The 17,592-nt window shown below is 37.5% G+C and overlaps 1 protein-coding gene and 1 long non-coding RNA gene across 2 annotated transcripts; both read right to left on the minus strand.

The window, feature by feature from the left end:
* Nucleotides 1–2,774: 2,774 nt before the first annotated feature.
* On the minus strand, nucleotides 2,775–3,419 carry LOC109425513 (peptidoglycan-recognition protein SC2-like). The gene has a single exon (XM_019700767.3). The coding sequence runs from the start codon at nucleotides 3,390–3,392 to the stop codon at nucleotides 2,826–2,828; it is 567 nt and encodes a 188-aa protein (XP_019556312.2). The 5' UTR covers nucleotides 3,393–3,419; the 3' UTR covers nucleotides 2,775–2,825.
* A 1,109-nt stretch (nucleotides 3,420–4,528) lies between these two features.
* LOC134285775 (uncharacterized) lies at nucleotides 4,529–5,287 on the minus strand. The gene is made up of 3 exons (XR_009996623.1): nucleotides 5,235–5,287; nucleotides 5,113–5,177; nucleotides 4,529–5,059 (listed from the first exon to the last, which is right to left on the minus strand). It is a non-coding gene; the product is annotated as an uncharacterized LOC134285775 (long non-coding RNA).
* Nucleotides 5,288–17,592: the final 12,305 nt, after the last annotated feature.

The raw sequence follows: 17,592 nt of genomic DNA on the forward strand, positions 1-17,592 counted from the left end.
ACAATTCTGGTTCGACTCCCGATCCGGCGACAAAAATAATGGTTAAAACATTCATGTGTGGGGGCATTGATACCGTCGATAATAAAGCGGTGCTAAAAATAGATTTTTGTTCTGGTTTTTTTTTGTGTTGCACATAGTTAGCATGTGTAAATGCAAATGTACAGCACATGCATTTACACTCCCGATCAAAAGTTTGGGGTCACCCCCTCAAAAACATGTCATTTTTTTGGCCCATATCTCCGCCAATTTGCGTCCGATTTCAAAACCCTAGGTTTTATTCGAAAGATAATAAGTCAAAGAAACTTTAAACATGATTTAAAAGAAACTTTTTCAAAATTTGTGCAAAAAATTTGTGTAAACTTAACCAAAAGTTGCCAAATTTTCTAAAAAATGGATATAAACTTACGGCAGTGTCGCTGGAAATTGGGTCGACCAAATTTTAAGATGAGAGCGGTAGTATAACCCATTTTTTATTAGCTTCCAACTGCTTTTTACAGAGTTTAGCTAAAAAGTGTAGAAAAAAAAAGTTATTAAGTAAATTAACTCTTCATGTCATCGTCCAAAAGTTTGGGGTCACCCCTCAAAATGATGTATCGGCCAAAAGTTTGGGGTCGCTATCGTAAAACATGGAAAAGTGATTTGTTAATATCTTTGTCATCTTTCATTCAATTTTAATTCTTCTTGGCTTATTTGAAACAAAATGAATGATACTTACTGCATGGACATTGAACAACACATATTTGTTGAAATTATAATACTAAAACTTAACATAAAGTTGCCTCATTTTTTGAAGTGTGGTGAAATGTGTTAACTTTAAATAACATTTTTATGTACAAAAATCGTCAAAAACGTTAAGTTAACGACATCAAACGTAAATTTAATTAATTATCTTTGAAATGAGCCAAAAAGAATTAAAATTGAACTATAGATGACAAAGATATCACCAAATCACTTTTCCATGTTTTACGATAGTGACCCCAAACTTTTGGCCGATACATCATTTTGAGGGGTGACCCCAAACTTTTGGTCGATGACATGAAGAGTTAATTTACTTAATAACTTTTTTCTAGATTTTTTAGCCAAATTCTGTAAAAAGCAGTTGAAAGCTAATAGAAAATGGGTTATATTACCGACCCAATTTCCAGCGACACTGCCGTAAGTTTATATCCATTTTTTAGAAAATTTGGCAACTTTGGGTTAAGTTTACATACAATTTTTTTTGAAAAAGTATGGGGTTTTACGACTGGGAACTTGATGGAAAGGGGGTATGGCTTTCTCAGTCTTTGATTCAAGAACGATTTTTTTTAAAGAATTATTTTAAAACAGTCGTTACCAGTGCACAGTATATAATACAAAAATTAAAAATCTAAAATAACAACACGTATATATGAAAAGCAACCTAGAAGAGCATTCTATATGCAAAAACTACAGAAACGATAGACGGTAGACACTACGACCCTTGAAAAAGGCCAAATCCCTAGGCCGAAATGTCGGGAATGTAGATAAAAATCGTTCTTGAATCAAAGACTGAAAAAGCCATCCCCCTTTCCATTTTTTGAAAAAGTTTCTTCTAAATCATGTTTAAAGTTTCTTTGACTTATCATCGTTTGATTGAGACCTAGGGTTTTGAAATCGGACGCGAATTGGCGAAGATATGGACCTAAAAAAATGACATGTTTTTGAGGGGGTGACCCCAAACTTTTAATCGGGAGTGTATGTTACTTTAGCAATGGCTGTCAAAGTGCTTCAATATGTGGCACTAATTTGATTTAAGTGGGGCCCTTTTCGACTTTAATATTGCTTCAATGAGGTTTTCAAAGTGAAGCGCAGTTTCGAGTTCGAAAGGAATCGTTCAAGAAACTTCTTGAGTCATTCCTGGCAGAAACTTTCATTGGTGACTGCCATTTGAACTGTCATTTCTTCGCTACTGCGTACTGCGATCGAAGAAAAACCGGTTTCTTGAGCGATTCAGGCAAGGAATTTCCTATGCATCAAGATAGGCTGAGAAATTCCTTCTGATCTGCAAACAGCGCTTAATGCAGCATTATATTCACAACTTTAAATATAAACATATAGCAAAATTGATGCACTTATATACGGCATCGTGGTTACTTGGGGACTTCGCCTAGGTCATCAAATCATCCTAGGAATATTTTTTTCTATTTTCTCCCTTTTTGGCACAGACCTACTAGTCCATATCGATAGGAATAATTAAAAGAGACCTTTTTTGACACTTAGATTCATTTGTGGTTCCGTGTAGAAACATCTTCGATAGCCCAGTGGTGAACTAAGTGGTGAACGCTGTTCCTTGCTGTTCCTGTTGATGCAAAAATCCAACAGATGGTGCCGTTGTATGACAAAATGTAAGAAATAACGTAACACAACATAACATAACGTTTGCTTCGTGTGATATGCAATATTTTTGATCATAACGTTCGTGCCTATTTCTTTTATGCATGATTCCTAGTAGTTTTGTGACAAAATTTATGAACTTTCAATAAATGCTCTCATGCAGTGAAGTATTACACTAATTTAATGTATAGCCAAGTAGTTCACATGAAAAGGATCTACCACTAATGAAAATATGATAAGAATGACACAATAATGGTTAAGTGTCGTTAAAACATATGTAGTTATAATAAAAAAAATAAATTAAATTACTTAGCAAACATCAGACAACATATAAATTCCATGCACAAAACTTACTCAAATAGTTTTCCAGATACACAAATTACCATTCATTTTCATGAATAATAAAAAACAACAAAAACCTCTGAGTTTTATCACATAACATTTATTCGACTAAAGGGATTCCGTTTGATTATTTAAGGGTTTGGGTTGAATCGCGGCCAGGTGCGAATGTGCTCGAAGAAAGCGTTTCCAGGGCAAGCGGTAGCGGTGGCCTGACGATGTCCAATCAGCCAGTACGAGCCGCTGATGTGTCCCAGGGAGACACCGCAGGAGATCAGCTGCTGAGCGGCATTACGAGCGGCCAAGTTGGGGATGGCGTTGGTAAAGGTTCCCATGACGCACATGCCGACCGAGCGATCGTTGAATCCTGGAGCGTGGGCACCCTGGCGTCCCCAGCCACGACCTTCGTAGGCAGCACCGTTCTCTCCAACGCACCAGTTGTATCCGATATCGGCCCATCCGTTGGTGTTCATGTGGAAGTTCTGGATGTTACGCATCTGCTGGGCGCAAGCAGCATCGGTGGTGCAGTGAGCTCCAGCGGTGTGGTGCATCACGACCCATGGGGCTGGGCGGATTGGCAGAACAGCAGTGTTGGCAGCACGTGCACCCCATCCAGCACGGGTCACGATACGTGGGCACTGAGCCGAAACGGCGGCCAGCGAGGCCAAGGTGATGGCGAGGACAGCAGCGAACTTGTTCATTTTGCTTCTAGGACAAAACTGACTTGCTGGTATTACAGCTCAGCTTTTTATACCGAGGCTTCGACATGGCGATAAGCAAACTAGAGTTGTATCGCCACTTGTTGAGCTGATCAGTAATAGCATGCTTATCTGAGCCAGAGACCCAAGTCGGAAATCAGTTCTATTTTGGACGGTATGGAACCTTACCGAAGTCATAAATCATACGCTTGAGCTGTGAAATGTGCGTACCAAGGAGTTTAAAATGATAATATCTGATAAGCTGTCAATATACTTTCGAAAATAATACACATTTACAAATGGATACGCATCGCCATTGATAAGATACGATCGATTCAGTAGTAAATTTGTATTCTTTGTATTGACATTATGAACACTGAATATGGTGATACACTAATTACGTCATTTTACAAGTTTCAAATTCTACTGGGACTACGGTAGCATGATGGACTTTTGCGCCTGCTAGATAAGGCTGGAGGATTAGAGAGGTACGGTTCAGTAGCAGGTATAGACTTGTACGGATGACATGAATATCATCTGCAGAATATTTTCAAATCTGGAATAGAACTTTTCTATTTTATATCATGTACGATCTAGTTTTCCAGCAAAGTTGTAGGCAATGTTATTTCGAGCAACTTTGCCGAAGACACTAGATAAAAGCTCTTAATATGAACGTGGTGGATCAATTTTTGGTATTGGCTTCGGCTTAGGGTAATTCGTCCAAAAACGATTTTTTTAAATAACTTTTTTATTTTTCAATGATATGAACTTCGGAGCATTTGAAGAGCAAAAAATGACGCATATTTGTTCTCAACATTGCATGTTGCTAGGACTTGTCATTCAAATGTAATGGGTAATCCCTTTTTTTAATTTGCATGTAACTTTAGGAAAAACACAAAACCAGATCCGGTTTTCGTATACATCTCTTGCAAGTTTATACACAACAGAAGAACTTTAAATTATTGTTAATTGTTTTGATTATCGGCAACGCAGTCTTTTTAATTTGTAAAACGAGTTTTACGCCGAAACGTCGGGTTAAATAATAAAACTCGTTTTACAAATTAAAAAGACTGCGTTGCCGATAATCAAAACAGCTATAATAGTACAGTCGAACTCTCATCCAATTAATTATTGCTAATGTTTTCGAAACTGTGTTTTTATGGAGGCATGTCTTATGATGTAGTTTTCAAAAATGGGTTACATAATTGATCCCCTTTTGAGCACATGGTTAATTTAAAGGGAAAATAACTCCCGAACAAGCTCCAGAAGCTTCCTATTCATTTTCTTTTAAAGTTTTCTTGTATTTTTATTGAATACTAGCTGTCCCGGCAAACGTCGTTCTGCTTGCCTACTGTGTTTTTGACATGCAGCCCTGTAGAAAAACGCCCTGCAAAATGGAATTTCAAACTTTCTCGTTTTTGGTGCGTTCTCGGTCGATTTTCCCAATTATTTTTTCGTACGAACACGTCGGAGCCCTACACGAATGAAACACTAAAAGAATGGTGTGGATTCGTTGGCCCGTTCCGGAGCCTATTCGTGACATACAAACACCATGCCATTTTTATTTATATAGATGGCGTATTTGAAATTATAAAATTTCCTGTTGTTGTGGGGGAAAGCTATCCAAACTCTTTTCAGCAGACCTTTTGTGGTTGACGGTAAGCTAAAAGCTAAATTTATTCATTAATAAAAACGAAACTGAAGGGGATTTTAAGTTACTCACAATTTTTGGCGACTTTTCAGAGGGGTGGATCGTATCACGTTTGCTCGAAATATTTCACAATATCACTATAGACATAATTAATGTTAATAAGCATGATATCGAACTAAATTCAGTATACTAACTGTCTGATAAAGATGCTAGACTACTAGCAGGTCAACAATACTGACCGACTGACCGCAGATTGTTAACTTCCTAGATAGGATAACAAATCATTTTAGGTTACAATTCATTTAGAGATTTAAGAAATACTAATCCTACCTCCGTACTATAGTTCATAAGCGTAGATTTACAGAATTAGCTCTAAGCCGTATCCACCAACTAGATGTAAGCAATAACTTTAGTTTTAAGTTTAAAGAAGGAAAATTTCAATAAACGCACTTAATAGGTATCGGTACTTCACACGTTCTGTTGTAGAATAATGTTACATCGAGTTCAGTTCTGTTTTGATTTCTCATCCTTACATACTACTAAATCATCTCTCTCGTTTTCTTTGCACACGGTCAACCGATCGCTTGACCGATGTCATGACCACAGTGAATCGGCCACAGTTGATCTGTTGCAGGGGGGGTGACGTGACACCTTTAATTCAATTAAGGATATGCCGTATTTTTAAAATGGGAGGACTTAATCCCCTTTGTTATGGTGTGTAATAAAATAATAATTATCTGACACGTTTTGTCATTGAATATACTAGATTGCCGAGTAAATAGAGGCTTCCAAATAGAATTTTATATTTCACATGTGTAATATGCGTGTAATCCTCGAGGGAACAAGTCTCCCCATGACGCTGCTGTATATACTAAGTTTCATTAATTAAACTATTTACATAACAGCCTTTTTGGATAAATACGTTTGATAGTATTTTATTTGTACTATGTGCTGTAAAATTTTGACACGGTTTGGTTCAATTTTCAATAAGTTATTGAGATTTTTTGGAATCGCCTAAAAGATTTCTAAAGGACTGAAAACTAACCATCCGTCATTAAAAAATAATGTAATGCGCAATCAAAATCACTTGTAGCTAAAACATTGTCGTCTGTGAAACAAAAGCATTGAATTGATAATTTGTTCTAAAAAACATAATCGTTCTAATTTCCTAGAAAAACATGACATGAACCCCTCAGAATCAAGACCAATTTTCGATCATTGATTGAACAAAACTGCAGTTACTCTTATCTGAGGAAAGACACCTTTACTCAAATCTGGGTTACCAAAGTTAGTGGCTGAAGCTGCCGTAAACGTTACCCAGCTCCTCCTGGGCCTTGATTTTGTTAGTTTGTTGCCGATTGGCTCTTACGTGGTATTGAGAAATTTCCATATTCTGAATCTGTACGCCAAACTGAGCTGAAATCCAAATTTTCAATAATTTTGGTACCGTATCGGTTGGAAAGGAAAATTTCCTTCTCCGCTTAATTTTGCTCTTCTAGAACAGAATAGGGTAAATGATGATGGTTGGACCAACCAAAAATTTGATCATGGTTTGACCACTTTGAAAAAAAACCTGATTTTACCAATATTTTTGTAAAAATTGGACCGTATATCTCCATAATATTAAAGTTTATCCTCTTGTTTATTGAAATTACATCGACTTTCATCAAAATCACTTTAAATCTTTTATATTATTAAGCATTTTGTCATGGACCACTTTGAACACAATTGGGGCACCAAGATAACCCAACTTGTAACATTTACAGAAGTCCTATCCTTTTTCAAACTAATAAACTTTTTGATTTGTACTAATGCGAAAATATGTATAAATTATGCTGGCACATTAAAAGTATATAATTTTCTATCGAAAATACACGTAATTAGCGATTTAGGATCATCTGAATATTATCATGGTTGGACCAAGGAATACTTTTGGTTAGACCAAGCCGTTACCATGTTGGTTGCTAAGACCAGCTCTGTTTGTTGACAGTTCATTTCGCGCGTTGAAAGCTTTATCATCGACCGGAAGCTGAAAAGATTGTCGAACCGAATGCCGGAACGGTATCGTGAGTTGTACGCTGGATTAGTTTGACCCGCAATGAAAGAACAAGTCATGAAATATGTTAACAGTAGTTTTATAGATTACGTGATTCAATCGGATACCAAACGACACCCCAACACTGATATCATCCAGGCTGTAATTCGTCCACTTCTAGTGCTTACAATCAGCTGGAAAGAGGGCGGCTGCATTTTGTGCACTCATCATGGCAAACGCGACGGAGAGAACAATATCTATATGGTAGTTACCAAACAAATTCGGTGGGGCTCGTTTCCCGTCATCGACGACTCTGGATTGAAAACTACTCCGAGGAGAAAACGAGTACGAGGGTATTCCTTAAACTGAAAATGCTCTCACTAACCCAGCTGCCAAGGTATGCAACGCGAATGACCCGGATGGTTGTTTTGAGAAACATGACTGGCAAAGCTTGAAGCGCCACCCGGAAGTCATGCCTTAAGTTGTTGCAGAATTGAATGCCCAAGAATGAAGTTTATCCGTTACATCGTGGGAAGGTGGCATTACAGTAACTTCTCGCACAAATTGCTTTTCAGGCTTTGTATTTTGAGCAGGCACTTTGTTTGATGAATAATAAAAAATAATAATAAAAAAAAAAACAATAGTATCCATATAATGACATTACATATTGTCTTGTTTCATTTCACTGTCTCTATCTTCATAAAGCTTCGGTCTTCCACATCCATTCCGTACCTTCTTTAAGGTAGAAATCCTTTGATCGCGCATAAAACTTGCTAGAATAACCAAAAAGTGTTGATATTCAACAGCTTCCTGAGAACCGATGGCATTATGTTCTTTTTAATCGGTGGATAACTGAACGATACTGTTTTTTACACCATAGACCCGTGTGGTCCAACCATGATCAATGTATTGGTCCAACCATAATCAGTACTGGTCCAACCAAAATTAGAATTTTCTGCTAAATAAAAACGATTTTTACAGTGAAATGTCAAGTAAATTATCAAATGGTCGTGCTTTTCTAAAACTAGAAGAGCAGAGCTTTCCACCAAGCTTAAGTTTATTATAGAAAAATGTTAGTATCAAAGGAAAAAAACGACATGTATTTGGACCACGTAGTAAAACACCACAAACTGGTCCAACCATCATCATTTACCCTAACGCGATTAAAATATCACATCTAATGAATTTAATACTTTAAATGCAAAGTTAAATTTTGAAATTTCCCCTTAAACGCCTAAAGGTAGGCAATTTCATTTGAAATAATATTATCACAATAAATGACTATTACATCATAAAATGAACTCTTTTTCAACTTTATAATGCTCCACGGAGACAAATTTCGTTCGTTTGAAACAAAAATATTCATGTTTATTCGATAAACTGATAAAATTTTTAAAACTAAAATATTAATTTTTAAAACAAACTCAATTACATATTGGTTTCTACAATACCCATTGAAGAGCCCCCCGTTCCGCCGTCGAGAACATAAACAAAACTCTCAAGTTCCAGCTGCAGCATCAAACAAGATTTCCTCTTGCAAAAAAAGTCAAGTTTCACCAAAAGTTTCCACGAAATCCCATTGATTTCGAGAGTGTATGTTATCTACATGATGCTGGCATTAAAAGTGCCACGCGGGAAGTGGGTTTTCCTAGAGAAGGAAATGACTTTGTAAAATTAATTGGAAAACAAATATTTCCGAAGGGCCGACCTGCCACAAAAAACACAAATTTTTACATTTGTTTCTAACATAACCTGTCAGAAGATGCATGTTTGTTTCAAAAATGGATTGAATTTGCTTCAAAAGTGACGTTCGATTTGCTCCAAACAGTTTTATTTTTGTTGCCAGAACAAATTGACAATTTATTTGAGTTTACCTGATATATTTTTGATTTTACCATGCTTTTTTCTGCGTGTATCTGTGGGGGAGAGAGGAAAAACAACCTAATTTTGGGTAACTAATCCATTTGATATACTCATTTTGGGGTAAAATCGACCCAAAATAAGGTAGTTTGAATTTTCCGTGCAGGACATAAACAACCAAAAAAGCAGATGTGCGCCGTCCACAAATAACGTAACGCTCTAGGGGGAGGGGGGAGTATGGCCAAGCGTTACTGCCCATACAAAAAAAAATCCGGGTTTCATACAAAAAAGCGCAACGGAGGGGGGAGGGGGGTTAAAAATGTCAAATTTAGCGTTACGTGATAAATGGATGCTGCCACACTTGGACGTGTACTTCCCATTTACGTCGACAACAGGCTGCCCATTTATTACGGAACGAAAATTTCACGTTTTTTGTAAAAAATGTAAATCCATTGTAAATTTTTTCGTGGGAAACTCCTAATATTTTTGTACTTTACGTAATATTTCTCAAAACCCCATATATTCAAATCTTCCCAGTCGTTCAGTACTGCGAAAATGAGGCAGGTTTTTTTTATTGGGTTAATATTAAGCTTCCAATCAGATTTTTTTTTCTATTTTACCACTTTAATTTTATAAAATCTGGAATATGTCGACAAATTTATGAAGAAAAGGTTACATTTTACTTGTACATGATTTCGTTATTTTTGAAACATTTCGTTTTTTTATAGTGCATTTTATATTTTTCATGACCACAAAACATTTTGCCGCACATTTTGGAACATCTACCTCTCCTGTCAAAACTGTTCGTTATGTTCTAAATAAGTTCCAAGTGCAACATGTTTATAACAATCAGAATCAATGTTTTGGTTGATTTGGTTTGTACACGGTTGTAACTAAGATTCGTTGAAACAATCAGATTATACTTCAGTTACAAATTGGTTTTGCAAGTTTCGACTAATGATGACGTTTGTTTTCATTTTGCTAGTAATTATAAAACTATTACACCTCAGTTTGGCGTTAACACCAGGATTTTAATAGGATTTAATTTTGTTTGTTTCATGAAAACTCAGTTGCAACATGTTTGCAACGATGATTATTTCCATTTTAGTTGCAGGTGCTACTTGGGAATGTACATTACAACATGTACAACCTAAACTCGGAAAAGTACATATGAAGTCGTTGAAACGAGATTTATAAAAAGCATACTGGAAAAACTTGTAATTAGAAGGCACGAAATGTTGCTAATTGACAAATTGAGAGATGAAATTTGTGAAAAAAATCGCGTTCTGGTGGGATTCGAACCCACGACTCCGTATTCGCTAGACCGGCGCTTTAACCAACTAAGCCACAGAACAGGTAATGGTTCTGCGGAATAGAAAGCCAAACTGACTCCGAAGCCGCACCGTGAACACTCCTATTTCACAAACTCATCTCTCTTTTCGGCTTAGATGCCAATCCACAACACACTCCTGTTTGTGCCCACTAACGACAAGTGCGAGCGAATTATTTATATGAAGCCGAGACTTACTCTCGCACTCCGCATACCTAGCCACCAAGCAGTTTGTTTTGCTGGTGTCTAATTAGTATGCGTCGAGAGCTCGATTTTTTTCACAAATTTCATCTCTCAATTTGTCAATTAGCAACATTTCGTGCCTTCTAATTACAAGTTTTTCCAGTATGTTTCAGACATACCAGCAAACCTGGTAATATGCCAGTAAAAAGGGCAATATGTATCATTGTTATAAAAAGCAGTTCAAATTTTATGCAGGTCACTATATTCCGTATTCCGTGTACCACCGTAAAACGTCACGTGGTCTATAGAGGGTCCCTGAGAATAGAGTATATCTGAATTGATCCATTGGCAGAAAACGTAAGTAATCGAATTTTTCTAATGATTTATGTAGTTTTAAAGATTTTGGACCACTCTAACAGCAAAAAATATACAGTTATAGAACCCTCAAATTGAGAGGTTGATCAAAATCTACGTTCAAAAAACGCATCGTGTTAGCTTATTATCGATAACTTTTTACATGCCTCCCATAATCAGCAGATTTCAAAATTTTGAACCACCCTAATATAGTGAAATTAAAATATATGAAAAGTTCCATATCAGAAATAGGTTAAGGGCACTAAAATCGTCATAACCTGTGAATTTCAGCTATTTCGGTTAATATTTGAGGTTTTGTCCGACCTTTGTATGGAGGCCCGCCACTGTGCGCTGATCAATTTGACCCCGGTTTACGGTACAAGGGAATCTATTTAAAAATCATTTTGAAGTTTGTATGGAAGCGATTTGAAATCTTTGAGGAATATCTCTTGAAGTTCCTTGTGGAATTTCTTCTGGAATATTTGGAGGAATTGCTCAAGGAAATTCTCCAGGAATTCCTTCAGAGTATTATTAAAATTTTTGAGCATTTCTACAGATTTAGTTTCATATGAAATACAGATTTTTGAGCTCGAGGGGCCATTTTATTTTTGTATGAGATACACATTTTTCATTAAAATTTTGTATGGGACACAGATTTTTGAAAATAGTTATACATATTTTTCAAAAAATCATTCTGAGCACTTCGCTGGGAATTTCTCCAGGAACTTTCTCAGGCATATCCCCAGCAATTCTTTAAGGGATATTTCCTTGAATTCTTTAAAGAATTTCTGAACACACTGCTTCCTCCAGGAACTCCTTCTTTTCCATGGGTTAAGCGGAACTCATTCTCAGATTTCAACTCAAATTCTCTTAGGGATTTCTCCAAGAACTCCTTCAGCGACTGCTGCAGAAACTCCTTCGTGGTTTTCTACAGGAGCTCCTTGAAGGACTTTTTCTGAGATTCCTCCATGAATTTTTTGAGATTTTTCAGGCAATTGTTTCATAAATTCCCCCTGAAATTCTTTGAGGGACTTGCCTGGAAATCTTTGAGGTTTTTTGTGGAATTTCTTGAGGGACTTCTCCAGGAACTCCTTCTGGGATTTCTCCAGGAAATTGTTCAAGAACTCACCAGGAAGCGCTTCAGGAATTTCTCCAGGATTATTTTTCCGGAGTTTGCTCTTGGAATCTACCGGAGATTTTTCTTTGAATTTTTTGAAAAGATCTCTTCTGAAGTTACTGGAAAATATTCTCCTTTTATGGCTGGAAAGATTTTCGGGAACTCCGTCAGGGGTTCCCCCAAGAAATCCTTCTTTCCCAGAATTTTCCCAGGAGTTCCTTCATTGAATCATCTAGGAACTCCTTCTGGGATTTCTCTCACAATTCCTTCAGGGATTTTTTCCAGGGATTCTAGAAATCCCTACAAGGATTTCTCCGTGAATTTCTTCAGGAACTCTTCGGGGATTCTTCCAGAAACTCCTTCAGGGGTTCCTCCAGAAGTTCGTTAATGGATTCCTTCAGAAAAGCCTTCATGGATTTCTACTTAAGGCGAAACTGGAAGCAAATCCTCACTTTTTGGTTTTTGATTTTTTATTAAATAACGAAGCAATATTTTTAAAATCGGTTTTCGTGCACATGTAGAGTATGGATCAGGGTATCTTCTGATTTTTTTACGCGATAGAAAATGTTTTCCGTTTTTGCAGAAACCATTTTTGAACAAAATTTCACTAAAAAATGGTTTCTGCAAAAACGAAAAACATTTTCTACCGCGTAAAAAATTCAGAAGACCCTGATCCATAATCTACATGTGCACGAAAACCGATTTTAATAATATTGCTTCGTTATTTAATAAAAAATCAAAAACCAAAAAAATGAGGAAATGCTTCCAGTTTCGCCTTAAGGGATTTCTGCTAAAGCTCCTTGAACAGTTTCTTCTCTATTTTCTTGGGGATTTCTCCGAGAACTCCTTCAAGAATTCAATAAAGAACTCATTCCAAGCACTCATTAAGGGATTCCATCTCTTTTGCAATACGCAGAAACTAATTCCGAAGCATACGGAAACGTCTTTCAAACTGAATTTTCTATAAAATATCATCGCACAGCTTCCACCAATGGTTCCTCATGAAGTTCGTTCAGCGATTCCACCTGGAGTAGCTTTTGCGGATTCTCCGGGAGTTCCTTATATGGATTCTACTAAATTCTTTCAGTGATTAGTCCATGAGTTTGCCCGGAGATTCCTCCAGGAATTCACGAGTTTCTTCAGGAACTCCTCAAAGCAAGTAAAATTGTTCAGGCATTCTTATAGGAGATCTTTCAGAGATTTCTCCAGGGGTTCCTTCAAAAATTCCTCCTGCAGTAAACTTGAGCATTCCTCTAAGAGTCAAATCAGGGATTCCTCCAGCAGTTTTTCCGGGGATTTCTCTAGGTATGCCCAGTTTGCATTGTGCGCTGACTATATTTTGCTCAGCGGCGATGTGAGGGCCATTTTTGGCCGGCGGCAGCGGCGTCATCGGTGTCACGCCGGTTGCAACCTTCGGCGGCGGCGGCGTGAATCGGCGTGGAAGAATCCTTCAAGGAATTCCAGGAAGTATCCCCAAAGGAATCCTTAAAGGATTTCCAGGAGGATTTCCCAAAGACTTTCAAGAGGAATCCCTAAAGGAATTCCTGGAGAAATGTTTGAGGGACCTTCGGGAGAAATCCCGAAGGAATTTTAAAAGAAGTTCCCGAAGGAATTTCAGGAGAAGTCCCGAAGAAATTCCCGGTCAAATTACCCAAAGGATTCCCAGGAGCAATCTCCAAGGGATTCCAGGAGCAGTCCCTGACGGAATTCTGGGAGGAATCTCCGTAGGATTTTCAGGAAGAATTCTCGAAAAAATAGCAGGAGGAATCCTCAAAGGATTTCCAGCTGGAATCCCCACAGATATTCGTGCAGGAATCCTCAAAGAAGTTTCAGCGGGAATCCTTTAACAAAATTTGAGGAGGATTCCTCAAAAGATTTTTAAGACGAATATTCGAAAGAATACCGGGAGAAATCTCTGAAGGAATTCCAGGAGAAATCCCTAAATGGTGGAATAAATAAACTAAGGGGTAAAGCGCCGTAAATAAAATGAAAAAAAAAAACCCTCGAAGAAAATCCAGGAGGAATCTCCGTCGGAATTCCTGCAACAATCCTCGAAAGGATCCCATCAAACATTTTTGCTGTACAAGAGTGGAACAAACTATTCTTAAGAAAACTTTAGCTTAAAAAGCTGTGATTCAGCAAGTTTTGTTACTTGGAATTCCATCAGAAATATCCAAAGGGATTCTAGCGGGCATTCTTGAGAAATTCGAGGATTCCCCAAAGGATTTTTCTTCCTTTTTTCTGTATTAACGAGATTTTTAGCCCTGGGCTAGTTTATCTCGGGAACCACGGTTAACTTCTCTTCCTAAGGAAGAACTCACACTTTGCGAGTTGGTCGGGAGTAGGATACGATCCCTGGTTCTCGGCGTGATAGTCACGTGCTTTAACCACCACACCATATCCGCTCCATAAGGATTTTTTAAACAGGAATCTCAGAAAGAATATCAGGAAAAATCTCTGAAGGAGTTCCATGTGGAATCTCCGAATGAATCCCAGGAGGAATCCTCGCAGAAATTCCAAAAGGAATGCACAAAGACGCCTATAGAGTAGTTTCTGGAGAAATTCCAGTAGAAGCCTCGAAGGATTTCCACGAGGAGTCCTTGAAGGAATTTCAGGAAGAATCGCCGAAGGAATTCCAGGAATCTCTGAAGAATTTTCAGGAAGTTTCCCGGGTTGGTGGAATCCATTAAGGAATTCCAGGAGGAAATAACGAAGGATTTCAAGGGAAGTTCACGAAGGATTTTCAAAAGCAATCAACAAAGGAATTTCAGAAAGAATCCCCGAAGGAATTCCTGGAGACGTCTCCGAAAAAATTCCAGGAGGAATACCTGGAAGATTTCCTAGAGGAATTGCAGAAGGAAACCCTAGAGGAGTTTGAGAACTATATGAGATATCCTTCAAAGAAATTTTGGAGATACAGTCGAGTCTCTTACTAAACGAATTCCTATTAAACGGACTCCTATTAAGGCGAAACTGGAAGCATTTCCTCACTTTTTGGTTTTGATTTTTTTTTATTAAATAACGAAGTAATATTTTCAAAAACGGTTTTCGTGCACATGTAGAGTATGGATCAAGGTATCTTCTGTTTTTTTTTTGTAGTGAAAATTATTTTTCGTTTTTGCAGAAACCATTTTTGAACAAAATTTCACAAAAAAATGGTTTCTGCAAAAATGGAAAACATTTTCCACCTCAAAAATAAATCAGAAGATACCTTGATCCATACTCCACATATGTACGAACCCCGATTTTGAAAATATTGCTTCGATATTTCATAAAAAAATCAAAAACCGAAAAAATGAGAAAGTGCTTCCAGTTTCGCCTTAAACGAACTCCTACTAGACAGAGGTGAGCGTCATAGGAGACTAAGAGCTTATGGAATTTCGGCTTTTTGGGGGTGTGGCCTATTATCTCGGGTGTGTTAAGAGTTGGCGCAATACTTTCTTCGGCAAAGTTTTAGGGCTTGATCAGATCTACCATTTAGAACTTTGGTTCATATGATTAGTTGGCAACTTGGCCGTTAGAGGGACCTTCAACAATTTGATGCTAAATTGCACTACAGGAACCATATCAGGTTGTCAAGCAAACGTTACGATACGCGACAGCTCAAGACCCTGATAATTTGGAAGGACAGTGACTTCGGGAAAGTTGTTGGGTACCTACGCCAATAACTTACTGACGATGAGTTGCGAAGTTCGAAATTTATTCCACTGGTCGGCGCTTGTGAGCAAGTAAATTTTCAAAACCTCATATCTCAGGATCCCGATAACTTAGATAGTTGGTGTCTTTGGCAAAGTTGATCAGTATGACATAAACTTACATAAAAATAAATACTTGTTTCGCAATTCTGCCACTAGGCGGCGCTAGTGAACATGCAAATTTTAGAAATCTCATAGCTCAGAATCCTGATTACTTAGAAAGTTGGTGTCTTTGGGAAAGTTGATCAGTATGATATAAACTTACATAAAAATAAATACTTGTTTCGCAATTCTGCCACTAGGCGGCGCTAGTGAATATTCAAATTTTAGAAATCTCATAGCTCAGAATCCTGATTACTTAGAAAGTTGGTGCCTTCGGGAAAGTTGATCAGTATGATATAAACTTACATAAAAATAAACGCTTGTTTCGCAATTCTGCCACTAGGCGGCGTTTACCGGGTTTTTTCGTTTTATTTCGACTTTTTTTGGGGTTTTTCGGCTTGGCAAAATTAGTGTCGATAACTTAGAAAGTTGGTGTATTCAGGAAAGTTGATCAGTATGACATAAACTTACATAAAAATAAAAACTTGTTTCGCAATTCTTTTTTTTAATTCTTTTTATTAGTCTAGTAGTTTCAACTGGTATACTCTTAAAAGTTCCACGGAGGATTCGAGTCCGACTGACATACGGTATACAATTAATAAAATGTGCATGCTGCCCAGGGGCAGAATTTCAAAGCAAGCATCTTATCAATGAAGAATAAAGTCTCTCCAAGATTGCAGAATTCTGAGCTATGAGATTTTCAAAATTTGCGTGTTTACTGGTGCCACCTAGAGGCAGAATTCTGACACAAGTGTTCCGTATTATGTAAATCTCTGTCATACTGATAAGTTTTGCCGGAGACACCTTCTTTCTAAGTTATCAGCATTCGGAGCTATGAGATTTCCAAAGTTTGCAAGTTTACTAGCGCCGCCTAGTGGCAAAATTCCGGAACAAGGTCCCGTTTTATGTAAATCAATATCATACTGTGATCAATGTTGCTGATCAATGTTGCTGAAGACAACAACTTTCTAAGTTATCAGAATTATGAGAACTAGCACCGCCTAGTGACAGAATACCGAAACAAGGGTCCGGTTTTATGTATGTCAATGTCATACTGATAAATTTTGCATCTTTCTAAATTATCAGGATTCTGAGCTACGATTTCTTTAAAATTTGCAATCCTACTAGCGCCGACTGGTTTCAGAATTCCGAATCATGGGTCCTGTTTTGTATAAGTCTCTGTCATACTGATCAACATTGCCAAAGACACCATCTTTCTAAATTATCAGGATTATGAGCTACGAGATTCCTAAAATGTTCTTGTTCACTAGAGCCGCCTAGTGGCAGAATTGCGAAACAAGCATTTATTTTTATGTAAGTTTAAAGATTCAAAGTAAGTTCAAAGATCAACTTTGCCGAAGATACCAACTTTCTAAGTTATTGGGGGGAGCGACACAAGTTTTGCTAAGCCGAAAAACCCCAAAAAAAGTCGAAATAAAACGAAAAAACCCGGTAATCGCCGCCTAGTGGAAGAATTTTGAAACAAGTTTTTATTTCCATGTAAGTTTATGTCATACTGATCAACTTTGCCAAAGACACCAACTTCCTAAGTTATCGAGATATGAGGTTTTGAAAATTTACTTGCTCACAAGCGCCGACCAGTGGAATAAATTTCGAACTTCGCAACTCATCGTCAGTAAGTTATTGGCGTACCCAACAACTTTCCCGAAGACACTATCTCTCCAAATTATCAGGGCTTGAGCTGTCGCATATCGTAACGTTTGCTTGACAACCTGATATGGTTCCCGTAGTGCAATTTAGCATCAAACTGTTGATGGTCCCTCTAGCGGCCAAGTTGCCAACTAATCATATGAACCAAAACTCTAAATGGTAGATCTTATCAAGCCCTAAAACTTTGCCGAAGAAAGTATTGCGC

Source organism: Aedes albopictus, chromosome 1 (assembly GCF_035046485.1).
Source record: "Aedes albopictus strain Foshan chromosome 1, AalbF5, whole genome shotgun sequence".
Lineage (NCBI taxonomy): Eukaryota > Metazoa > Arthropoda > Insecta > Diptera > Culicidae > Aedes > Aedes albopictus.